We start from the raw sequence: 27,233 nt of genomic DNA on the forward strand, positions 1-27,233 counted from the left end.
TGCTAAACCATCTGCTGGATCTCATGCTTAGGAGACCACCTGGAGCCAGTTTAATAAGTCGTCTAGATCGTTTGTGTCGTCTGTTCTAGTTTTTGTGTGGTTGTGTCTGTATTGTGACCAATGTTATGAGTTGGATCTTTGCGTGATTGTTGATGTAATGTGGATACTCTTTCTCCACGTTGCATCAATTCTCGTATAATATAATAATTAGTTGGGAGTCTTTTGCTCTTGTTCTATCTGTTTCGATCATATCTTGTCATCTTTACTTTTTCCCTCTATTCTCCGCTCATGCCTTGGCAACCAGCAGATGGTGAACACCAGGAGAAACCCCCGCGCCGACAACAACAATGTCAACAACAACCAGCAACTGCCGCATCCTCCTCCGCCACCTCAGTTCAACATGGAGCAAATGATGGCCATGCAAACGCAAATTCTTTAGGGACTAGCTCAGACTAAGGCAAATATGCAGCAGGCCCCCGTGCACATGCAAGCTCCTCCTCCTCCACCGCAGAATAGGTTGGGAGAGTTCATGAGAACCAAACACCCAGTGTTCTCACAGGCTGTGGAACCAATGGATGCCAACGACTGGTTGAAAGCCACGGAGAAGAAACTCCAGATAGCCCAGTGCAATGACAGGGAAAAAGTCTTGTTTGCTTCACATCAACTTTCAGGACCAGCGGCAGATTGGTGTGACGCATATGTCAACACCCATGAAGACGCACAACCCATAACGTGGACGGAGTTTAGGACCAGCTTTCGCATTCACCATATACCAGCTGGGGCAATGAAACTCAAAAAGAAGGAATTTCATGAGCTTAAACAAGGAGCCATGTCTGTGAGTGAATATGTGGCCAAGTTCACGCAACTATCAAGGTATGCCCCCGAGGATGTCGATACGGATGAGAAAAAGCAGGAGCACTTCCTAGAGGGTCTAAATGATGGTATCCAATATGCATTGCTTCCCCAAGACTTTGAGAGCTTCCAGACTATGGTGAATAAAGCCCTGGTGGTGGAACACAAACGCCGCCAGATGGATCACAAGAGGAAAATGTCTTCTCAAGGCCAAGGCTCAAGCAGTCACTCTCGACCCCGCTATAATCCACCTCAACAAGGACCAATGTTCCGCCAACAGAATCAGCATCAAAATCAGAATCAGCATCAGAACCAAAACAAGCTACAGATGCAAACTCAGTGCTCAAACTTTCAAGCCCCTCGTCAGGCCCCACCACCGGCACCTCAACAGAAGTTTGGCAATCAGGCACCTTCCACCGGAAAAGCAGGTTTCGTCTGTGGTGAAGTAGGGCATTATGCCAATAAATACCCGAAGAAGAAACCCAACAACCCTCCCATGCAGTATGGCAATGGGAATGCTCCAAAGCAAGGTCAGTATCAAGCTCCAGGCTGCAATGGGAACCCAGCACCAACTCCAACCAACCAGGCTCAACAGAACTACGCACGTGGGTGAGTCAACCATGTCACTGCTGAAGAAGTCCAAGAAGCGCAAGATGTGGTGCTTGGTATGTTCCTTGTCAACTCAAGCCTAGCATCAGTTTTATTTGATTTAGGAGCATCGTATTCATTCATCGCTACAAGATATGTTGCAAAGTATAATCTGCCAATTGTGCTTATGAAGTAGCAAATGATTATTAGCTCTCCTGGAGGAGAGATGAGGGCAAAGTATATATGCTCAAAGCTAAGCCTTTATATAAGGGGTGGGGGTAGACTTCTTAGCCAACCTTGTAGTTCTGTAATCCAGTGGAATTGATGTTATTTTGGGTATGGACTAGCTAGCGAAATATAAGGGAATCATAGACTGTGCCAGAAGAGTAGTTCAACTGACCAACAGAGAAGGCACGTAGGTCGAGTTTGTTGCAACTATACCCTTAGCAGAGGAATGCTCACTAAATCAAATGAAGGGCATTCCTATAGAAGAGATCAATGTGGTGAACGAATTCCCGGACGTTTTTCCCGATGATCTTCCAGGTATGCCACCAGATCGTGAAATAGAATTTGTTATTGAGTTAGTGCCAAGAACTGCACCTATATATAAGAGACCTTATAGAATGGATGCCAATCAGCTGGCAGAGCTCAAGGAGCAAATTCAAGAGCTGTTAGACAAAGGGTTTATCCGTCCTAGTTCTTCGCCCTGGGGAGCTCCAGTCATCTTTGTACCAAAGAAAGATGGAACGGAAAGGATGTGCATAGACTATCGGGCTCTCAATGAAGTAACTATCAAGAACAAATATCCACTACCTCACATTGATGGTCTGTTTGATCAGTTGAAAGGAGCGTGTATTTTCTCCAAGATTGATCTTCGGTCCGGATACCACCAGTTGAAGTTCGCGCTTCGGATATTCCAAAGACCGCGTTTGTTACCCGATATGGCCTTTATGAGTTCACGGTAATGTCTTTTGGCTTGAAAAATGCACCAGCATACTTCATGTACCTAATGAATAAGGTCTTCATGGAGTTTCTGGACAAGTTCGTCGTGATGTTTATTGATGATATCCTGGTCTTCTCCAAGGACGAGGAAGAACATGAGGAACACTTAAGGATGGTATTACAGAAACTCAGAGAGAACCAGCTATATGCCGAATTGAGTAAGTGTGAGTTCTGGTTGATAGAAGTACCTTTCCTTGGTCATATTATTTCATCAGGAGATGTATCCGTGGATCCATCCAAAGTGAGGGATGTTCTAAACTGGAAAACCCCGCAGAACATTTCAGAGATCCGCAGTTTCTTGGGTTTAGCAGGGTATTACCGCCGATTTATAGAAGGTTTTTCCAAGATAGCGAAACCAATGACAGAACTACTAGGAAAAGGAGAAGAATTCAAATGGACAGTCGCTTGAGAAGCCAGTTTCAATGAGTTGAAGAAAAAGTTAACCACCGCGCCGGTTCTTATTATGCCAGATACCCAGAAGCCGTTCTCTATGTATTGTGATGCGTCTCGACAAGGGTTGGGATGTGTGCTTATGCAAGAAGGTTATGTGGTAGCGTATGCATCCAGGCAGTCGAGGAAACATGAGGAAAATTATCCGACCCATGATTTGGAGTTAGCAGTAGTGGTTCATGCCCTAAAGATTTGGAGGCACTACCTTATTGACAACCGATGTGAAATATATATGGATCATAAAAGCCTAAAGTATATTTTCACCCAATCGGATCTTAATCTTTGGCAACGTAGATGGTTGGAATTATTCAAAGATTATGATGTGGGAATACATTACCACCTTGGTAAAGCGAATGTTGTAGCAGATGCTCTGAGTAGGAAGGGTTATTGCAATATGACTATGTTGCAAGGAAGTCAGCCGGAATTATGCAAGGAGTTTGAGAGGTTAAATTTAGGTTTTGTTGCTGACATGGATGCAATGGTAGTAGAAATGAAGTCACAATTGGAACAAGACATCCGAAAAGGACAATGGGAGGATGAGAAAATAAAGGAGATCAAAGAACTCATGAAAATAAATAAAGCACCGGGGTTCTCGGAAGATAATCAAGGAACAGTGTGGTTTAGGAAAAGGATTTGTGTGCCCAACCAGAAAGTTTTGAAGGATTTGATTTTGCGAGAAGAACATGATTATGCATATTCCATTCATCCCGGAAGCACTAAGATGTATCAGGATCTGAAAGAGTATTATTGGTGGTATGGTATGAAGAGAGATGTCGCAGAATATGTAGCTTTGCGTGACACCTGTCAGAGAGTAAAGGCAGAACATTAAAGGCCAGCAGGATTATTGCAACCCTTGAAAGTTCCAGAGTGGAAGTGGGAAGAAATCGGTATGGATTTCATCGTCGGGTTACCCCGTACTCAAGCAGGCTACAATTCTATCTGGGTAGTGGTGGATCGCTTAACGAAAGTTATGCATTTTATCCCAGTCAAGACAACATATTCAAGTGCAAAACTTGCCGAGCTGTATATGTCAAGGATTCTGTGTCTACATGGTGTACCCAAAAAGATCGTGTCAGACAGAGGTACCCAATTTACCTGTCGCTTCTGGCAGAAGCTACATGAATCCTTGGACACTAAACTGAACTTCAGTTCTACATATCACCCCTAAACCGATGGACAGACAGAGAGGACCAACCAAGTGTTGGAAGATATGTTAAGAGCCTGCACCTTGAAGTACAAGCAGAGTTGGCATAAAAGCTTACCATATGCAGAGTTTTCTTACAATAACAGCTACCAAGCCAGTCTCGAAATGTCTCCATTTGAAGCTTTGTATGGTAGAAAGTGCAGAACTCCGCTGTATTGGAACGAAACTGGAGAAAGCCAAGTGTTTGGACCAGAAGTTCATAGAAGAGCAGAAGAGTAGGTTCAGACCATACGGGAAAACATGAGAACTGCACAGTCCCGACAAAAGAGTTATGCGGATAATTGACGGAGATAATTGACCTTTGAAGTGGGAGATATGATGTATTTGAAAGTCTCACCTATCAGAGGTCTTCGCAGGTTTAAGGTTAAAGGGAAATTGGCACCCAGGTATATTGGACCATTCAAGATAGTCGCTAGAAGTGGAGAGGTAGCATATAAGCTGGAACTACCATCTGCACTGGCTGATGTGCATGACGTATTTCATATATCTCAATTAAAGAAATGTTTAAGAGTGCTAGAGGAACAATTGTCCCTGGAAGAAGTGGACCCAAAAGAAGATCTGACGTATGCAGATATCCTATCAGAATTCTGGACACTGCAGAGCGAACTACAAGAAGAAAGGCTATTAGAATGTGCAAGGTTCAATGGAGTCATCACTCAGAAGATGAGGCAACCTCAGAGCGAGAAGATGATCTGAAGGCAGAATTTTTGCAGTTGTTCGAAGATCAATCCGAATCTCGAGGGCGAGATTCATCCTAAGGGGGCTAGGTTTGTAACACCCAAAAATTCAATATTTGTAATAATTTAAAATTTTGCTAGAAATTAACTCAGGTGTTGCAACTTAGCTCAATAGGAAATTAATTTCTAAATTTAACTTGGCCTAGGAAAATTGTTTGATTGCATTCATGCCGTTGTAGATGCAATAAGGTTTTATTGGGTGGAAAAAGTTTGCAAAATTTCACTAGGATTCACCGCTTTAATACCTCATTTGGAAATATGTTGAAATTCATTTGGAAAGGTTTTGAAAATAAAGAAATTGCGCTTGGGCCGAATTCCTTTTCCGGCCCAGCTTTCCTTCCTCCCCCTCCCTTCTTCCCCTCCCGCGTGGGCCGGCCCTTTCTCTCAGCGTCAGCCCAAGTCGGCCTACCCCGCCTAAGCCGACCTCTCCAGCCGGCTACCGCCCCCGCTCTCGCCGACCTGCTGGCCCGGCTCAAGCCACCGAGCCACGCTGCCGAGTCGAGCCAACGGCTCCTCTTCTCCTTCCTCCGGCCGCGCCCGAGCTTCAATGGCCGCCGACTGATCCTCTTCCCCGGCGCCCTCTCCTCTCCCTATAACCGCTGAATTCAAACCCTTAAGCTCCACCAAGTGTTCCCCGGCCGTTTCCCTCTTTCCCCCCTCTCTATTGCGCGGTGATTGCAAGGAACCGCCGGCCATTAAGGCCATGGCCGCTGCCCCTGCCCCTTCGAATTCCGGCCGCCCCGCTCGCTCATTCCCCTATTTAAGCCACCCTCTACCACCTCGGTGAGGTCCTGCACGCCACCCACCCGCTCATGCCTCATTTTTCTGCTCGAAACGCTGTCGCCGCCCCTTTTCTTCATCGGCTCCGGTGAGATGCGCCGCCGCCGTCATCCTTTGTGTGCGCGCCATATTCGGCCGAGCTAACCACTCCTTTGGACCTGTAGGACCATCCAGAGCCAATTCCTTGGGTCGCCGTCGTCATTCGGGTGCCGGAGCTTCCCTTTCGCCGCTGCACCGAACGCCGCCGCCGTCCTCGTCGTCGCCCGGTCACCCCGACGCCCCTCCGGCCTTACTTTTTGCTCGGGGTGAGTTCATCGGCTCCTCCTCATTGCCTTCCGCTGCTCGCCGGAGCGTACCAGCCACCGGAGCCCCATTTTCGGCCAAGTCCGGTGGCCCTCCGCCGTGCCCGCCGCCGTGCTGGGCTGCCGGCCTCCTCTGGTCCATCGTGGTCCATCGAGGGCTTTCCCTCCAGTCCACGGCCCGTGGACCCGGTTCACATAATATTCAAGTAGCAAATAATTCCATTTTTATTTATGACATCAGCAGCTGCAATAAATAAGGTTTTCAGTATAAAAATTAATTATTTTATTCTCAGAATTAAACTAAAATTGGCAGTTAAGCCCCTGAAACTTCAAATGATCATAACTTTTTGCTCGTAGCTCCGATTTAGATAATCTTTGCGCTCATATTCTTGTAGCGACGTGTAGATTCTGTTTATAGGGTTTTCCCCTAGTTTTAGGACTGTTTGGTGTACTGTTCTTATGTATGATTGTGTGCTCGTGTAGACGATTCAGTCTAAGAGTTCGAGAGCTTCTAGGAAGAAGATTTTGAAGGACCTATGCATCACTTCGATGAAGGCAAGTGTCTTGACCATGTTGTGAACCCAGTTTTTACATAAAGATAGTCTTTATCAAATATGCATGCTGTTTTACAAAATGGGTAGTATAGCAAATACTAGTGTTAGTTTTAGATGTTTTATCCTTAAAATAACATCATGTTTATGCTTAGCCATGCTTTTAGATGAACATGTAGTATGTAGGTGATGAATCATGAGTTATGAACTAAAAGTTGATATAGGAAGTATGACATGAAAACTGATGTTGTTAAGGGAGTTAACAACAAAGATAATTTAGGTTTTGGGCAAGAAAGGGCTATTTTTTCCGGCATGGTTGGTTGTTTGGAAATGTTGGTAATCTACCCCTATGGGGTTATTGGCGGTCTTGCCCAGACCATTTTAAGGACCGGTTCGTGGAGCGACCATCCATGGCAACAGAACAACCACGAGGCCAATATGGTACGGTTTGGCCTAGTAATTAGATGTTCTCCCAGTGTTGTATGAGCCAATTGGATGTGTAGATAAGGAAGGGTTACTTTTCGATTCTACCCAGCACAAGGGGGGGCTTCTGGGGTGGAGGGTTACTCCACTTATGTACGGCGGTGAAACCTTAGTGGGCAAGTGCATACTGGGAGACTCTTTGGAAAAGCCTGTAGTGATCTCTTGGCGCACACCCTGGAAGTGTGTAAGGTACCGGCAGGTACCGGTAACAGAGAAGATCATGACTCGTGGGTTATGAGCAGCATGGACCCTCACATGATTAGTCGGGTGGATGTCTTTCATGATTGAGAACTGGTTGAATTCTCAGAGGTTAAAGAAAATCTTTTGTACATCTTTTCCTTTAAAAAAAAAATCAAATTTGCTTTTCCATAGTTCAGGGATAAAATTGGCTTTTATGCAAATGAAACCCTAGAGAATAGGAGACCTTGGTTCAAGCCACCATGTCAAATTTATTTTTCCCCTACTTGTTGAGTATTGGAAATACTCACGCTTGTTATTTTAGAAGGTGAAACTTTTGAAGAATTCCATGAGGATGATTTCCCTGAAGATGATGCCGAGTTCTAAGCTTGTGGAGCTCCCGGTCGGCTACCTGTTGGCATGGAGCTGCGCTGTTCTTTTCCGTTGTGGTGTATTTTCTTTTAGACCCGTGTGTGGTCATTTTGTAATAAATATCGTTGTAATAAGAAGCACTGTGTATGTTATGCACTGATGACGTCGCTATATGTATGAATAAACTGATCCTGGCATACATATAGTTTACATCTGGTTTTGGTCTTGAAACCGAGTGTGACATACTTGAGGTGGACTTCCTTGAGGTGGAGTACTCCCATGATGCACTCCTAGTGTCGTCGTGCGCCATGAACGAGGAAGAAAGGAAGTTTGTCTATACGGAATAACAAAGATGATAAGAATACAGAGATATCAAGATCAACGCCCACGCGCGTCAATGATCCGAGTCACTTGCGCGCCCCATGCCACCGGCCGGATGACTACCTTGAAGTCTATTCTGCAAAACAATGGTGTTGAAGGAGAGGTCCGTACCTTTCCCGCATTAGGCAAATTGAGGGAGAAAGAGGCAAGGATGGCAGGCTTGTGATCTCATAGGCACATATATATAGGAAGGACGTACAGGAGATAAAACTCATAGATTTAAACCAATTGTTGGTTGAGATATGAGCAATTGAGAGCTAACAGATATGCCCACAGGAAGGTGATCTTCTTGTTGTGCAGGTTTACAGATACGTGAGCTGGATGATGGTACATGCCCGTAGATTGAGCCGGATCCATTCAGGGTGTGCAGGAGGTCATTATGATAGACGATGTGTTTCCAAAGGTTAAATCCCAATTGGTTGAGGCTGCATTGCGTCAATGCGCCGTATCAGCCCGAAGTTCCTTTTCACCAAGTCTCGTTTGAATTCGTTCCGCAATCAGACTCCACTTGTCGGGGGGCATTTGTTTGACAATATTTTGTTTATAACCTTGGGGTATATTCTATGATAAGTGTGTGTTAAAGATGATATGCATACTCACATGTGTGCTATCCAAGAAACAAGAAAAAAGAAGAAGAAGAACGCAAGCACTGCATTGGCATTCACGTACATGCATGATAAAGAGTGCATGCATTCACAAACCACGTTCTTCTCTCTCTCTCTCTCTCTCTCTCTCTCTCTCTCTCTCTCTCTCTCTCTCCAGTACGTACAGGAATACGTACAGTCCGGTGGGAGTCATGGGAGAACGCTTGTTCTTGACCCACCAGTCAGCCTGCACGCAGCTACATGTATACCAAATGAACGTCGAGGAACCATCAAGCCTACCAGCCCGCCGACGTACGGCACACTCGACGCTCCCTTAAGGTCACGTACCTGAGGGGTGGGCCTATCCTTATCTAATCTCGCGGTTCAATAGACGCAAGCTAAGGAGCAGCATGCTTATCTATTCGGCGAAGCGGCACTCTCATCCAACAACACAGCTGAACTGCTTCCAAGGATCACACACCTGCCGAACAAAAAAGCGGTGGCGCACTCTCTCTCGTGACGATCTCCTGGCTGGGTGCCCTACCACCTGCCTATAAAAGGCCATCGACTCCACAACACCAGGGGGATCGACTTTCGTTCACACCTGTCGCCATTCACATCTACGCGCACGCAGTCATCTTGCTGCCACCACTTCGCATGCCACGGGAGCCTGTTAATCTCCGACTAGCCGACGTCCCTGACGGCTGACCGACGACTGAATAGGCATGCGGACCATCGGTCGGAGCTTGGAGGTCAATCTGCTAGGGACCGGAAGGCAGAGAAACCATCTACTAGTAACTAGACGTGAAGAGAAGCAAGAAAGCAAGAAGCAGACGTGAAGGCCAGAAGGATGAGGATGGTGTTCACGTCATCCATGGGTGAGCTTGTTTTCTTTTGATTTTTCCCTCTCTCTTATCTCAGATCACATGCATGGATGGATGGCTTGCTCCTGCCACCCCACACACCATAGCTGATGGAAACCTTAAGCCTACCGCCGGAGATGCCGTCCGGGTTCATCAGTCGATGTTGTACATTGAGTCGCATATCCTCGATCGACAAACGCCCACATGTCCATGCGCACAGTGAATGACATCTACGTCATTACAATGCAACCATCGCAACAACTTGGGGAGGCAGCTGGAGTTCACCCTCGTGCTGCCTGGAGAGAAGCGCTCCACCATGACGACCCATCCGTGATGCATCAAGTCACGACATCCAATATACCGCATTCATCGCCGAGTACTAGACGACGTCATCCAGCGAAGTAGTTGCCAAGACAAACACGAGAATCATGCGCACCGTGGACCATGCACACCGTGGAGCAGCAGCGCTGCCCATGTCATCCACAAGCCGATGAGGTCGACGCCCAGACCACCAAGATCACTCGTGAGTCAATAAGGACGTCGCTCCTGCTGCCAACTCCAACGTCCACCGGGCCTAACCATGAGTCCGAGGGAGATGTCGAGGCTGCTGAGATACCACGCAGGTTGCCGAGATGCCATGCCAGTGCCCAAATCCTCAACGACACTACGATGGCTACCAAAATCAACACCTGCACGTAGTGCTTGCATGTGTTTACATGCACGTATGTGTATTAGAGCACATGTACATGCACGTACATTTTACATGCAATGGAAGGAGATTGATGCCTAGCTCTGGAGCCTGAAAGTATCCGCGGATGGAGTTCCCCGGTTTACACGTGTCCACTTCCCGACGTCCGTCTCCACCATTTCCTTTCTCCTGCTTCTCACCTCGACCACGCTGCCAAGTCATCGAATCGGACAAGCCGAGCGCCACCATGCATGTTCTTCCATCTACTATAACGACTACGTGCCGTTCAAGACCTACGAGGCTATGGATGATGCCGACGTCCCCATCTACACCAACCACATCATCACATGCATGAAGGACGCAAAGCGAAGACCGAAGAACATGACCACGTATGTAGCTTAATCGGAGGTGTTCTGTGAGTTCGACTCGCAGATGTAATTAACTAGGAGCTTTTCGAGACCCTGGGAACTAGATGACCACGTTGCCCAAATCAAATTGCCATCAGCAAGCTATGGAGCACGCGCACACATATGGAAACCTATATTTGTATTATCTAATATGAATAAAATGTGTTCCCTACCTTTTGTCTTTTGTCGTTTATTTTGTGTACTTAGATACACTAGCACGTCTGCACCCTTACACCCTGGCTGAGAAATTTTTCTTGCGTCCAAAGATATAAATACATTTACATCATTGCTATAAATCAGTCACATAAAAACTCGTCTCACCCACTTTGTTGTCCGCGGATATGATTCGAGATTCGTAGGTGAAACAATTTCAGAAAATTCACAAAGAACAATAAAATTTTCGAGCCTCCCATAGAAGCCAGCCATAGTTTCACGACGATGATCGAATTGATGCCCTTGCGCTTTCTTGTTTTCTTTTCTATCGTTCGCACTTCGCCAGTTGTCCCCTCGACAGTGACTGAAGAACAGAACCCACTAATCTTTCTCCAATTCTCCATGAGAATATTATCACGAGTTGTCTCCATGACTGCGACATGTGGCACCGACGTGGCAAGGCTGACTATGATTTGGTTATTTAAATCTAGGGTGCACGATCTAGATCGGACGGATGAGATATAAAACGCGAAAGGGTATCCGAGCTTGTAATCTCGATCGTGCACCTACGATCGGACGGCCGAGGGCATTTAGGGGAGGATTGGTTGCCGGCGGCGACAGAGAGACGGTGGTGCCACTGTGGGCATGGATGAAGCATCGCCGGCGACGCTCGATCTAGCGCTACGGGCTACCAAACGCGACGAGAAATGGCGCAAATGAAAGAGACGGTGACGGGGATTCTCACCGAAGGCTTCACGGCGACCGGAGATGGCTCGGAGGTGGCTGGCAATGGAGAGCTATGGCGGCGGAGATTGGAGCTCGATGGGATGACGGTCTCGATAGCGGAGAAATGAATTTGAAGGTCGGCGAAGCTCCCTCGGGGTTCTGCGATGCCGAAGAGGCGGTAAGTGGGCTTTGGGGCGCAACGGGTAGGGCTGGCGACGAAGAGGTGATGACGATGGTCATCGGAGCTCGGCGGGAAGGGTCGTGCGGCGACGGAACAAAGTCGAGGGGCGGCGGAGAAGACCCCTCGCGTTCTTGTGAAGCCGATGACGACCTTAGATGCGCCAGAGAGGGCTCATCTACGGCTGGCAATGGCGGCTCGGGGTGAATGGGTAGCGGGGCTGAGGGAGAACGGGAGAACGGTGGGGTTGAGATGACATTTATAGGCGCGAGGGAGAGTTGGGTGGTTGCAGGATCGTGGGCGCAGGCACAGAAATGAGGGCGCTGAGATCGGGCGGTGTGGTTGCACGCCGCGTGGGTGAAGCGAAGGGACGGGGATGACAGGCAAACCTGAGCTGTCATAGAGAGAGCTAGGGAGTGAGCTGGGCTACACTGCGCGAGGTGACGGGCCAGGCCACAGCAAAACAAACGGGCGTCACATCGGACCACCTGGGCTTCAGAGGCCATCACATCAGACCACCTGGGCTTCGAAGGCGCACGAAATGGCTTATTTCTCGTCTAGTATGTGGGCAAGAAATCCCACGCTTGGCAGTGTCAATGGAGGCAACAGGAAGGTAATTCGTTGCTTCTTGCTGTAGCGTCCAGTGTAATTTGTTTCGGTAGGAGTTCATGGGAAACGCATGGTTTTGTGAAGACCAAGGCGTCAGGGATTCCTTAAGTCACTTTTTAAATTTATGTATAGTGGTACTCATGTCCGCACCATCCTATATGTCACTTCTCTAAATTATGCACAGTGAAAGAAGTGTGAGTCCTCGTCTGTTGGTCAATTAAAGCTTAGCATGTCACGCAATGTGACCCTAGTTTATAATTGTATAAATACATTTACAGCATTGCTATAAATCAATCGTATAAAAACTCGTCTCACCCACTTTGTTGTCTGTCGTATATGATTCAAGATTCGTAGGTGAAACAATTTCAGAAAATTCACAAAGAAAAATAAAATTTTCGAGCCTCCCATAGAAGCCGTCCACAGTTTCACGACAACGATCGAATTGATGCCCTCACGCTTTCTTGTTTTCTTTTCTATCGTTTGCACTTCGCCAGTTGTCCCCTCGACAGTGACTGAAGAACAGAACCCACTAATCTTTCTCCAATTCTCCATGAGAATATCATCACGAGTTGTCTCCATGAGAATATGATTCGAGCCACTAACCTATCCAGCTGATCGATAACATGGAACCAGATTCGCTGCGCGAAAGCGAATTCCATTAGCAAGTGGTCCATCATCTCCGCTGTAGAAGGCATAAGGGATAGTGAGGCATATGTGGATGTTGAAGACCAGCTTGATCTTGTCGTGCTAGCCAAAGGAAGAACTTGCAGCGCAACACAATGATGTCCAGGACTTCCAGTACAGAACAGCTTGCACCCTAGCCCTGGGTATATGATCGCTCCCAGATGAATGATTGCTGGAGTTGCAGTTGTAAGTTCCAGATGATCCATGCCTAGTTCCGCCGAATGACGCCTTCTATCTGGTTTTGCAGATGTGCCACCGCCAAGAGAGCTAATTCGAACAGCGCCCGAGAAGAAGGAGCTCCCTTCTGCCGACATATATACTGATCCACCTTCATTTTATCATGTAAAGCCTCCGCAACTGTCCTTTTGATTGAATCGTGCAACTTGCATAGATGATTATCGCCCTCGTGGGCATATTTTTTTTATTGAATAGTGCTCTCCTCTTCTCTTGCATCCTTTATCTCTGCTCAGCTCAGATAAAGAGTTATTATTTCCTCCTTTCTCATATACACATGCCTCAATTGCGCGTGCTGATCATGCAGAGATGGCATAAGTTTGATGCTGATAAGTGCACTTGTTTCTGGGAGCATAACATTTGCATTGACACATACTAATCTCCGTGTGCAGCATTCTGATCAGTGGCTTATCAACTGACCTGTAATAAGGTACTTTTTGTATCATCATACATCTAATCAGTGGTAATTCTCCTTGTTTTCTGCTAAACCATTCTATTTATATGTAGCCAGTGATTGAACCAGCTTTCTTTCAACGAGCAAGCACTTCGCCTTTTCATTCTTTCTCCAATTTTTGCAGGCGTAGAAGTGTGATTTAAGGTTTTCCATTGGTGATTGGCTGATAACTTCTGCTATTCGTTATATAAATTGGTTTATCAGTTACTTTTCATCACCCTTGGGCTCAGTCTGCTGCATGTTAAAGTAGTGATGGGTTGTTAATCTGAGCAAACTGTTTCCGTGAAGATGATTACTATTGGATCTTATTATCAACCATTTTCTCTTGCCGGAAGCTAGGTTAGTAAAGTATGTAAGACTTCCAATGTTACTTTCATATCGCATCTTCCTTTCTTGTTGCAATTTGTGACTTCTATGCTAGCGTGTAGATATTACTATATTAATTACTGTTAGTGATGTAAAGATGGATCAGACAATGATGGGCTGTAGCTAGGTGATTCATCACTGCTGCAGAAGATCAAAATGTAACTAATGGTAAGTAATTTCTTAGTTGATAACCCTACAATCAAGGCCATGTAAGCTTACAGTATTTGAAAGAGGAAAATAAAAAGGACAGTATGCTAACTCAGGAGTTGATACTTCGACACCTCACCATACTACTCAGTAAATAAAAATAAAAAAGGATATTTACTAAAGTTAATATCTACTCCTGTAAGAAGATTTTAGTGTTATATAACTTACTAACAAGGAGCTCCGGTGTTCTGGATGTCGAGTAACCTACATGCCGTGTAAAAACCTACTGTGCAAATAAGTAGTGAAATCTGCTAATCTCTTTCAGTAGTTAAAAAATTAGTGAATCTTTTCTAATTTTTGAACTAGCTTAACGCATGTTCTGCATTAATTGCCATCCTGCAGCCCTGCATGCCATTCTCCCTTATAAGTCGGGTGGTATTTCTGGTCGATCTCCCTCAATAAGTTTGTCTGATGGCAACCATACTTGATTCTCTGGTTGGATCATGTGTCAAAAAGTTGCAAGGTATTATTACAGAGGAGGCCATTCTGATACTAGGGGTAAAAGAAGATCTCAAAGAACTACGGCGAATAATGAAGCAAATACAATGCTTTCTAAATGATGCTGAGCAAAGGAGGACAGAAGAAACATCAGTTAACAACTGGCTCGGTGAGCTGAGAGATGCTATGTATAAAGCTGATGATATTATTGACTTGGCTAGATTTGAAGGAAGCAAGCTGCTATCAGACCATCCTCCATCGTCATCTTCATTATCAAGAGACTCAATTGCATGTCCTGGATTTTCATTTTTCTCTTGCCTTCCAAATATTCAGAGACGTCATGAGATTGCTGTCCGGATCAGGAACTTCAACACTGAACTCGAGAAGATCTCAAAGCTAGGTGAAAGATTCTTAAAGCTTCAGAATATGCAGTCTAAAGCAGAAGTCTCGACAGTGAGGCGGATGAAAACTTGTGAACTTGTGGAGCCTAATCTTGTGGGAAAGGACATTTCAATTGCTAGCAAAAGATTGGTGCAACTGGTGCTTGCACATAAGGAAATGAAGGCCTACAAGATTGGTATTGTTGGAACAGGAGGGGTCGGAAAAACAACTCTAGCTCAAAAAATATACAGTGACCACAAAATAAAAGGTACCTTTAGCAAACAAGCATGGATTTGTGTTTCTCATGAGTACTCTGAAGTTGCTATTTTGAAAGAAGTTCTTCGAAACATTGGGGTACATTATCAACAAGATGAGACTGTAGGAGAACTCAGCAGAAAGCTTTCATTAGCCACTGAAAATAAAAGTTTCTTTCTTGTGTTGGATGATGTTTGGCAGCATGAGGTATGGACTAATGTATTGAGAACTCCGTTAACCACTGCAGCTACAGGAATAATTCTAGTGACAACTCGTAATGATATAGTTGCACGTGCAATTGGGGTGGAACATGTGCATGGAGTTGAACTTATGTCAGCAGACGTAGGATGGGAGCTTCTTTGGAAGAGTATGAATATTAAGGAAGAGACTGAAGTGCAAAACCTACGGGGTATAGGGATGGACATTGTCCGTATGTGTGGTGGCCTTCCTTTGGCAATCAAGGTTACTGCTAGTGTTCTAGCAACTAAAGATAAAACTGAGAACCAATGGAGAAATTTCATCAACAAAAGTGCTTGGTCCATGAACAAAGTTCCTATTGAGCTTAGAGGAGCTTTGTATTTGAGTTATGATGATCTACCATGGTATTTGAAGCAATGCTTCCTCTACTGTGCCTTATACCCAGAAGATTTTATCATGCATCGTGATGATCTTATAAGGTATTGGGTTGCTGAAGGTTTTGTGCAACAGCAAGAAGAACAACTTCCAGAGGATACAGCTAAAGAATATTACTTTGAATTGATATGTAGGAATCTCCTTCAACCAATCCCTGGATATGCTGACTATTCTAGGTGCAAAATGCATGATCTTTTAAGGCAGCTTTCTCAACATTTATCACAAGATGAATGTTTTCATGGAGAACCACAATCATTGGAGGCTAAATCTTTGTCTAGACTACGACGTGTTTCAATTGTTACTGATAGGGATTCTGTAGTGCTCCCCAATGTGGACAAGGAGCAGACTAGAGCAAGGACTTTGCTTATTCATTGTGCCAAGTCACCAAGAGTTGAAAATACAATATTTAGAAGACTTCCATATATTCGAGTTTTGGATTTGACTGGCACTCTTATACAAAGTATTCCATCATGTATTGGAAATTTGATCCATCTACGATTACTAGATCTTAATGGGACTGACATATCTTATCTTCCAGAGTCCATACATGGTCTCATAAACCTTCAGATATTGAACTTGCAGCGGTGTTATGAGTTGCACAGTCTTCCTTCGGCAATCACTCGATTATGCAACTTAAGGTGCCTTGGTCTTAAACACACACCAATAAATCAGGTTCCAAAAGGGATAGGAAAATTGAAGTCTCTCAATGATTTACAAGGGTTTCTAGTTGGTGGTGGTAGTGATAATAGTACTAGAATGCAAGATGGATGGAACCTTAAAGAGTTGGGTCCTCTTTTGCAGTTGAGGCGACTTGAAATAATTAAATTGGAAAGAGCAGCTCCTTGTGCAGATTCACTGCTAACAGATAAAACATATCTCAAAGAATTACATCTATGTTGCACTGAACGTACAGAAGATGGATGGAACCTTGAAGAGTTAGGTTCTCTTCTACAGTTAAGGCGGCTTCATATGGTTAAATTGGACAGAACAGTTACTTATAGTACAGATTCACTTCTAACAGACAAAACATATCTCACAGAATCAAAGCTATGTTGCACTGAACGTACAGAAGATGAGCCATATTCTGAAGAGGATGTAATCAATATTGAGAGGACCGTTGAGCAGCTAATCCCTCCATGCAACCTGGAAGAGCTTGGTATTGCGAGATTCTTTGGTCGGAGGTATCCCTCCTGGCTAGGTACTAATACCCATTTGTGTTCAGTAATATACTTGGTCCTCATAGATTGCAAATCCTGTGTGCATCTTCCACCAATCGGTCAGCTACCCAACTTGAAATTTCTGAAAATCACGGGAGCAACTGCGGTTACCAGGATTGGACTGGAATTAGTTGGCTCCGGGGTGGGTAATCCCGGATCTGCAGAGGCAGTGGCTTTCCCCAAGCTTGAAAAATTGCTCTTCTGGGATATGCCCAATTGGGAGGAGTGGTCCTTTATTGTTGAAGAAGAAGAAGCAACAGTAGCAGGTAAGGAAGGGAGAGAGGATGGAGCTGCTATGAAGCAAATAGGGGAAGCCCCACCTCCAAGAATGCGATTGCTGCCACGTTTGAAGAAGTTGGAACTTATGCGCTGCCCCAAGCTGAGAGCTCTCCCACGACAGCTTGGACAGGAGGTCACCAGCTTGAAGGAGCTCATATTAAGAGATGTCGATAGGCTTAAGGTGGTGGAGAGCCTCCCATTCCTCTCAGAAGTCCTTGTAATGGATGGATGTGAAGACCTACAGAGGGTCTCGAATCTTCCCCAAGTGAGACAGCTACGTGTGACATTTTGTCCAAATTTAAGGCTTATTGAGCACTTAGTCAGATTGGAGCAGCTGTGGCTGGACGTGGATATGCAAGACATCTCCTCACTGTGGGTGCCTGAGCTTAAACAACAATGCCAACAATTCCATGGTGAAGACTTGGACATCTACACATGGCCTAGAGATTGAGAGGCACCCAATTAGGTGGCAACAGAGACACAAGGTATGAACAGAACTGGCGGCCATTAATTTTCTTTTGCATATAGATTACCTTGTTTCAAATTTGTGCAGAACAGGGTCGACATATATACACTGTTTATAATTTATAATGCCAATAGTTGAACTACTTAACTATTATACTATTTCAGTTACAACTATAATATAGAAATGAGAATGACGACTAGGGGATAAATAGGTGCCTCAACAAATTTCTTTCGAAATAGATGATTTTTTTCTATTTCTCATCCAACGCACATCAAAACACCCAAGCGAAAGCAAAAGAATTAGAGAGACAAAGCAAGAAGACTAGTTTTATGGAATATAAAACATAGATTCCATTCAAGACCATTGCATGTGTCTTTGTGTACAAAAACTCGCAACTTTCAAATAAACTAGAGAAGATGGACACCGGACAAGGTTATCCTCCAAGATAATAGTCTAGTGGCAATGGGACTCAAGACCCGCTCAAATACATGAGTATGTGAGTGTTTAAGCCACTAGTATCAAGAAAAACAACCATGTAAAGGTGAAAAACTGCAGCTCAAAGAAAAAATCACCGAGTAAAGAATCTCTCCAAATTGATGATCTAGAGGCAAATGTACTGAAGACCCATGAGCATACACTCGTATGTGAGTTTTTATGCCTCTAGCAATAAGAAAAATGACCTCACAAGGTGCTGAAATTTTAGCCCAAAAACCAAAACGAAAATCAAAACCAAAAACCGAAAAACTTACAAACTTACAATAGAACCAATAGAGTGAAACTAGAAGGAGGGAAATTCAAGCATATACAAAAAACATAAACTTTATTACTTAAAGAGATCAGCCCTATTTTAAGCGGATTACAAAGATTTATCTCTCAAAACTCTCACCTATTACATAGGCTAAACACTCATCCTTCTCTCATCTAAAACCCTAGCTCTAAGTCTTACAAATGGGTGGTACAATGGGGCTCAAGTGACTGGTTCAAAGCTTTCTCTAGCCCGACCCCTCTATTTATAGGTTTAGGAAACTTGGTCCTTAAGTTTCCTAACTTTTCCCTAAAATACCCTTCTCTTGTAGTGTACTCCTACCTGCTACCGAGGGTATTTTTGTTCATTTTCTTCTCCATTCATTGGACAGCCACGACGTCTTCATGACTTAGCTTCGTCTCGACGCAAGCTTCGCGATGTTGCCACATACTCCTCTAGTCCTCCCACGATTTTGAGGACAAACTGCGAAACCGCCTGCATGCTTCTCAAAGTGTGACTCACCGCCTTGCTTACACCTTAAGCAAGCGCTTCGATGTCGACGCATGTATTCCGTCATGCGATTCTGACCGCCGGCAAGTCTCTCCCGCTCCTGATCCCTCAGGCCGCCTTGTCACTTGCACCAGCATCCCCTTCGCTTGACTTTGTCAACACGCCGTCTCCATCTGCCTTTAATGCTTTGCTTGACCTCCACGTATTCAGCTAGGATCATCCTTGACTCCGCTCGGCCTCCTTGATCGTCTGGCACCAAGCACTCCGCTTGGCCCTGATCATCCCGCCGTCGACCGCCAAGTTGCATCCATCATCTGCACACCATGAGACAAACAAACACATATCTCCAACTCCAATTTCAATTAGTCCATAATCAATATGCTCAAATGAAATATCAAATCAATTCAAATCACATCAAAACTCATGCAAAACCGAAGATCATCAAACCAAATAAATAACAATATCAATTACTCAACATAAGAAAACCAAGACACATTTCAACTTGGTTTCTCATATAACAAATCTAATAGAGAAATCTCCTTTCCTTATTGCGGTTCATAGAACTAGATCAAGTGTTGACATGGTGTGTACTTTTCAGTCTAATGCATTACAACTTTGTCCTATGGAATGAATGCCTTGGATCTATTTTCTTTTACTATGATCTATGAAAGAACTTTGGACTTTTCGTAAATTATATTGTTGGAATACTTCTTTATTCAAAATTTTATAGTTGAACCACGCAAACCATTTTTTATAATTCTATTCAGCATGTTGTCTTGACATAACTGTATTTGGAAGGTTGGCATTATTTCCATGGGATTTCATATCCGATTTTGTTATTAATTGTATTTAATTCCTGAACATTTGCTACATATACGTATGAAACTGAATTCAATTCTAATACGACTGCTGTCCATATATAATGTTGGAATTGAAAGTTCCAAAGTATTTAGTTTCCATACAAATACTTTAACATGGAACTAAGAATTGAAAAAAATGGTAACCACATAAATAAAGAAATAAGAATTAAGGAAACCCAAAAAGACCGTTGCATAATTGAATACTCCAAAGTATTGGGTGGTGAAATTTGCATTTCGTAAAATTTAATAATTCCAAATACAAAGACTAAATATCAACATTCAAACTTTTCTATCCAATTATCTATAAACTTGACCGAAAAATAATATCTAAAACTAATATACTAAGAACGATGAAGTAAACCATATAATCATGCATAAGTTTATACATATCTGTTCTACAGGCTCATTTACTAAATAAAATCACTAGAAAAAAAGTGTGACTTAGGTGTGAAAATGTTAAAGCAACACTGCGGTGTGTTCTGCACGTCATCTGCATGTTAATTACTATAGTAGTTATGTGCATGTGTACCGAGCATAAAAATAAAAAGAAAGAAAAGGTAATGCGCATGTGTCTAGTAAACTTGGACATGAAACAGCACAATAAAGGGGGAAAATGCAAAAATCTCTCCAAAAATCACTTGGATTTTGACTTTCCCCCCAAAAGTTGTTTTGTTAAAAAAAACCCTAAAAAATTTGATTTTGTTGCAAAAAACCCCCCAAAAATTCAAAAAATAAAAAATTACAAATAAAATCTAAAAAAAAAACTAGAGACAATTCTAAGACCTTTTGTGAAATTTGTTTTAAAAAGTAATATCCTTTGCATTATATTTCATGGAGAGGAAGTTTGGAAAAAAAAGAAAAATGTACAGTTCATTTATTAACTCATGTTATTTTAACTTTGTCATGTCTACCATTATTTTTTCTACACAAATAATTGTTTAAATAAACTAATAAAAGTGATTTCACTAATTTTGGGGGTGTTATGAATTAATCTATCTGCAACACATTTACTCAATCCTGCACGTTACAATAACTATTTTAAGATTTCATGTATTTTTAGAAGATAGAGAATCATGTAAGAAAACTAAAAAATTTGTTTCATGATTTTTGGATTAGTAAATAATTAACTATGCATTTAACTCGAATTAATAAATGAGCTGCACGTTTTTCTTTTTTTTCAAATTTACTCTCCATGAAATATGATGCAAAGGATATTATTTTTGAAAACAAATTTCGCAGAAAGTCTTAGAATTGTCTCTAATTTTTTATGATTTTGTTTAAATTTTTAAAGATATTTTTGCAACAAAACCAAACCTTTAAGAGGAAAGTTAAAATCCAAGTGATTTTTTGAGGATTTTTTATTTTTCCCCAATAAAAGAGATAGGGAATAGAATACCCCTGCCTCACCTGGATGAGCAACACATGTGTCTATTTCCGCCATTGCAATATAGATATATGTGACCGCTCCATCAGGCAACCAATTGAATTACGCCTTGCCTTTAGTTTTTCAGCCTTTCCTTGTTGGTTACTTTATTCTCTTTCCTAATATTCTCTACGGGTTCGTTTTGTGCCTAGAGCACTGGACTGTCCCCCCCCCCCCTCCCCCGTGCTTGCATCTCATCCACCCGCCCTCCTTTCCCTTTACAAACCAAGTTTTACATCCTTTTTCACTACGTGAAAAACTTCTATCCATTACCTATTATCAGTTATAAGTGACGGGTAATAAATATTACCTGTTACTTATTACTTAGATCTGTTTTAACACCTGGTCAGTCACTGTGTGGACGAACAGTTACTCAACAGTTCCACCTGCACAGTGCTGGCGATTCTCACCAGCATCGGTAGAGATTTTCTAATATTTTGTTGATTTGAAGTTTGAATTGGTGCTAGATCTTTCAAGGTTTGTATCTCTCATTTTCTTCTCATTTTTCACCTCTAATCTCTATTTGGTAGATTTGTAGTGCATTGAGTTGTAATCGGCTATTTTGCATCTTTATCTAAAATCTTAGTACAAGTGAGTTATATTTATATTAGATTTGATACTAGGTTTGCCCGATTTACCGTGAGATGCCATAGATCTATTGTATTTGTCTGGAATTTTTAATCGCATGCTTAACCACGAAATTAAGGTAATTGTTAATGAAAAATAAATATTTTTACATTAATTGTAGATGACGGATAGAAGTTTGATGTACCTTGAGACCTGAACTTGTTCAGAGTACCTGAGCGGGGTAAGCATTTCATAAGTGCTGCCTTGGTGGATATGAAAGATCGTGGTAAAATGGTAATGTATTGTCCATGTCGCGACTGTAGGAATGATAAGAAGTTTTCTAAACCAGACAATATCGATGCATACTTGGTCATGCGTGGATTTAAAGAGAATTATACATGTTGGAACAAACATGGCGAGGAAGGCCTTAACGAGGGAGAGTTGGATTGGGCACTCCATGCCGACTGTGTAGATCAAGGACTTACACCCGGTGAAATGGATCATGATCTCAGGGATGAGAACATATTAGGTTTCAATGATAATGATCTCGAAGATTTTGTGGAGAATGTGAACCAGATGGTACGGGATGTCGAGCCGCACGACGAGTATAACAATGGTGAGTTTGCTAGATTCCAGGACTTTTGTGTGGGATTCCAAGACGCCCCTTTATCCCAACTGTAAGGAGAAGTACACGCGGATATTTACGAACCTAAAGCTTCTACAGGTAAAGGCAACCCATGGTTGGACTGATAAGAATTTCAAAGCATTGATGGATCTGCTAAGGGACATGCTACCGAAGGGGAATTTGGTGCCCGAGGGCGTCTACGACGCGAAGAAGATAATTTGTCCTTTAGGACTGGAAATAGAAAAAATACATGCATGTAGCAGGATTATATCTTGTTTCGTGGAGAATATGCAGAGCTGGATCAATGCCCCGTTTGTGGAACCCATCGATATAAGCGTAGAAATGACGGTGGTGTTGGGGATGGAGGCAAGAAAAGTAAAGGTGGTCCTAGGAAAGTGGTGTGGTATTTTCCTGTAATTCTCCATCTGAAGCGTCTGTTTGCTAACAAAAATGAGGCACAATTGGTGCGTTGGTATAAGGAGGGTCTTAAGAACGACGCAATGATACGGCACCCGGCGGATTCCTCTCAGTAGCGAATAGTTTATTCCACATTTGGTTGGTTCGCTGAAGAATTGAGAAATATTAGGTTTGCTGTGAGCACAGATGGCATGAATCCATTCGGTAATATGAGTACCTCACATAGCACCTAGCCTGTTGTATTGTCGATCTACAACCTTTCACCCTAGCTTTGTAACAAGAGAAAATACATTATATTGTCGATCTTGATATCAGGACCGAAACAACCTAACAACGATATCAATGTGTACCTCAGGCCTTTAGTCAGTGATCTTAAGAAACTCTAGTCGGAAGGCGTCAAGGTTTGCAATCAGTACAAGCAAGAGTACTTTACCTTGCACGCCATGTTGTTCGTCACCATCAATGATCTGCCATCATTTCGTAACTTGTCAGGTCAGAGCAAAAGAAAAGGTGAAGCTTGCCCATATTGCTTAGATGACACATGCAGTTTGAGGTTGAACAACTCAAAGAAAATAGTGTACATGCGGCATCGACGTTTCCTTCCCAAGAAGCACCCATACCGAAACATGGACAAACAGCTCGATGGCACAAGGGAGGAAGCGTTACCTCCAAGGCATTTCAGCGGGGAAGATATCCACAATCAGATTAAGAATATCAATGTTGCCCTTGGCAAGCGAAAACAATCCTCCAAGGATAATGAACAGTTAGGAATGTGGAACAAAAAATCAATACTATTCGAGCTAGAGTATTGGGAAAAATTAGATGTTCGTCACTCTATCGACAACATGCATGTAAAGAAGAATATCTGCGAGAGTCTGATCGGTACATTGCTCCAAATGAAGGAAAAAGGAAAGGATCATGAGAACGCACGAGCTGACCTTGAAGAAATGGGCTTAAGGCCGGAGCTCCATGCACATGATACGGACAAAGGAAAACACCTACCCCCAGCAGCTATCACTCTCTCCAAGAAGGAGAAAAAAAATTGCGAGTTCTTGCACAGTGTGAAAGTTCCCTCGGTTATTCGTCCAACATTGCAAGACTTGTTTCGGTGAAAGAGCTGAAAATGAATTTCACCTTGATGAAGTACCATGATTGCTATGTGATGATGACGTCACTGCTTGCTGTAGCTATTAGGAACATCCTCTCAATTAAGGTTAGTGAGGCTATCTTGAGCCTATGCTTTTTCTTCGATGCAATTGAACAAAAGGTGCTCGATCCAGATTCGCTAGAGGAGCTAGAAAAAAAGACACTTTAAGACTATGTATTCTTGAGGTGTATTTTCCACCATAATTTTTCGATATCATGATACATCTCACTGCTCACCTTGTGAAGGAGATACACTACCTTGGTCCCGTGTTCCTGCATCACATGTTTCCATATGAGAGATATATGTGCGTTCTGAAGTCGTACGTAGGTGACTGGTCAACACTATCACCTATGAGGTAAAATAAGTGGCGGGTCGATAGAATAGGTGACGGGTGATAGTGTTGACCAGTCACCTATGACCATGTAACTATATATAGGCTGCGTCCCGTTTCATTTTTTCTAAGTCCCAAGCCCCCGTGCCCTAACTCCCAAAGCCCCCGAGCCTGCTACCGTCGCTGCCTCCGAGCCCGTCACCGTCGCCCTGAGCCCATCGCCCTGAGCCCGTCGCCGTCGTTGTAGCCCTCGAGCCCATCACCGTCGCCGCCGTCCGAGCCCATCGCTGTCACCTCGCGAGCCTGTCTCCGTTGGCGCCGTCGCCCCCTAGCCCGTCGCCCGTCACTATCATCGCCGTCACCGCCGTCGTCGAGAACCCTGAGCCCATCGCTCGTCGCCGTCACCACCGCGTCGAGAACCCCGAGCCCGTCGTCGTAGCTCCAAATACTTCTCCCTCCTTCCCCCTTCTTCTTCTCCTTCCTAAGGTTTGATGTCTGTGCATGGGTTGATATGCTTTGTGACCATAAACGGATGAACGGACTTGAGATGAATGCCAAACCCGTGAATCTTTATGCTTCAGAAACTTCAATACTTGGTATCATATGAGTCTAGTTCAGTCAAAATAGAAGATCAGTCTAGTTCAGTCTCAGTATAGAGGAGAAAAGAAATCTGTATTTGTAGATAGATAGACCTTTGAGAAATTTTATATCAATGGCATACTTGTATAATCTAACTATTGCTTTGTCGTAATTTAGTTATGCTGACTGCTGCAAGTGTAAACCACTAAACCTTGTTTGTAATTATATTGCGGGATCATATATGAACAGTTGGACTTGGGACCAGGGTCACCAATGCCGCTACACACTAGTTATGTGCCGATCACATGCTACGGGTTTTTGTTTGGCAAAGGAGTTATTTGTTCAATTCCAGCCATCAATTGTTGGGACTAACAGTCTAGAAACTATGACAGAACTCTAGTGCAAATGAGCTTCGATAATCTTAACAGCAGCATATTATCTTTGCCTACTCGATACATTACATGTTATATTTGCCTATTCTACATTTTCCCGACATGCTATATTCTGTAATAGTAACAAATGTGTTCAATTTTTTTTTCAATACTCTTGGTTCAAGAGCATGTAAAAAAGTTGTTTTCAGTTGTCTTGGATAAATGGGTTCAGATTAACTTGGACTGCAGTCTACACACTTTCTTAGCTTTTTCAATTTGTCATGTGTCGAAGAACAATAAAATCTAATGTAGTGCTAGTACTTCAACTGTTAGATTAATCCTTCTTACTTGATTTGATCTAGGCGCAATGCCACATTTATATAGCCGGCTAGCTGGCCTATAGAGTTTAATTTAAATACAACTCTAACTTATATCTAACTCTTATCTAATTTAAACTAATAGATATCTAATCTTGTTAAGTTTGAATAATTCAACTTAACAATGACTGAGATATGTTTGTATGGGGTCTACATATTAGTGGTCTTATTTCAGTTAATTTGATGTATAGGGCAGTAATTAATACCAACTACATAGGTAATTATCACTTAATATGGAAACTAAAAATTCCACTTAAGATCAAGATTTTCCTATGGTAGTTATGTAGAGATGTAATTCTTACAAAAGATAACTTAGTTAAGAGAAATTGGTAAGAGAATGAAAAGTGTTGCTTTTGTAGTTCCAATGAAACTACACAACATCTTTTCTTCGATTGCAATTATGCTAAGTTTATCTGGCGAATTATTCAAACTTCTTTTGGACTACACCCTCCTACTAGTGTTCAACATATGTTTGGGTCTTAGCTAAACGGAATGGGGAATAGCCTTAAGAAACAAATTTTGGTCGGAGCTGCTGCTATAGTTTGGGCTATTTGGCTTACTCGAAATAATATTATTTTATGATAGAGCAACAATTCATACTTCCATGCAGGTTATATACAGGGCCACATATTGGATCAGATTTTGGTCGCTACTTCAGAAGGAAGAGATGAAAGCTACAATGCACAATGCATACTGACTTTTTGAGACAACGACAATGGACATCTTCGTCAAGTTTGGTTGGAGGTTTCACAATAGATTAAGTGTTTAGAATGGAACCATACTATTTGTTAAACCTCTACTTTTTGTTTGTGCTGCTGTGCTATCGTGTGGACGGAGTTTACAACATAGCAAAAGCTTTGTAATAATAACCGGCCAAATGCATTGCAAAATGCAGAGGTTGGGAACCATTTCACATGCTTAATGAAATACATCCTTTTTTTAAAAAAAGAAAAGGACTTGAGTTGTATTAGAGGTATAAGGTAGAGTCGGAATTAAACTCTTATAATTGGCCTCATAAATATGAGTGAACCGCTGTTGTAACCGCAATAACAATATAACGACAGACTCGCAGTGGGGTTCCTGCGGTTCTACCAAGACCTCGGACGGTTAGTGTTGCAAATATGGACATGAGCATCCATAGTCAGGTATCGAGAATATATACTTTGACTGAACCTTATCAACAAATATCGGGTCTCCGGCGTTATCTGTGTCTTGCATAGTTTGGCTTGGTAGATCTAAATCGTTGCGCCAGCTATTTTCTAACCGATGTGACAGGGACATGCATGGGACTTGGCTTGGGTGCTTAGCATGCTATTGCTGCATGTCAGCTTGAGCATGCTATTGCTGCATGTCAGCTTCCAAGAAGGATGCCAACCCTCGAGCCGGACCTATGCCTATAGCCAATGGGGTGCAGAGCTAGTGCTATTGTGATGAATTTATTTATGCTATCGTCGTGGGCTTTTGTCGAGGCACGGAGCCGTCAAGGTAGTGTGTCGCACAACCGAGGCCTATAGTCTACGTGGTGCGGAGCTAGTGCCACTACGATGGGCTTATTTATGCCATCGTCATGGGCCTTTGCC

General features: G+C 43.1%; 1 protein-coding gene and 1 long non-coding RNA gene across 4 annotated transcripts; both read left to right on the top strand.

The window, feature by feature from the left end:
- The first annotated feature begins 12,576 nt into the window (after window positions 1-12,576).
- LOC133886892 (uncharacterized) lies at window positions 12,577-13,369 on the top strand. Its single transcript, XR_009903466.1, has 3 exons — window positions 12,577-12,914; window positions 13,019-13,113; window positions 13,313-13,369. It is a non-coding gene; the product is annotated as an uncharacterized LOC133886892 (long non-coding RNA).
- A 25-nt stretch (window positions 13,370-13,394) lies between these two features.
- Window positions 13,395-26,606, top strand: LOC133886889 (putative disease resistance protein RGA4). Of its 3 annotated transcripts, XM_062326798.1 has the most exons (4): window positions 13,395-13,435; window positions 13,584-13,807; window positions 14,375-17,720; window positions 26,264-26,606. In XM_062326798.1, exon 3 carries the CDS (start codon window positions 14,444-14,446, stop codon window positions 17,684-17,686), a length of 3,243 nt encoding a protein of 1,080 aa, XP_062182782.1. In that variant the 5' UTR covers window positions 13,395-13,435; window positions 13,584-13,807; window positions 14,375-14,443; the 3' UTR covers window positions 17,687-17,720; window positions 26,264-26,606. The 3 variants fall into 3 exon arrangements, with proteins under 3 accessions (XP_062182782.1, XP_062182781.1, XP_062182780.1); XM_062326797.1 differs by lacking the exon at window positions 13,395-13,435 and having other exon boundaries at window positions 13,458-13,798; XM_062326796.1 differs by lacking the exon at window positions 13,395-13,435 and having other exon boundaries at window positions 13,459-13,807.
- Window positions 26,607-27,233: the final 627 nt, after the last annotated feature.

Source organism: Phragmites australis, chromosome 12 (genome assembly GCF_958298935.1).
Source record: "Phragmites australis chromosome 12, lpPhrAust1.1, whole genome shotgun sequence".
NCBI lineage: Eukaryota > Viridiplantae > Streptophyta > Magnoliopsida > Poales > Poaceae > Phragmites > Phragmites australis.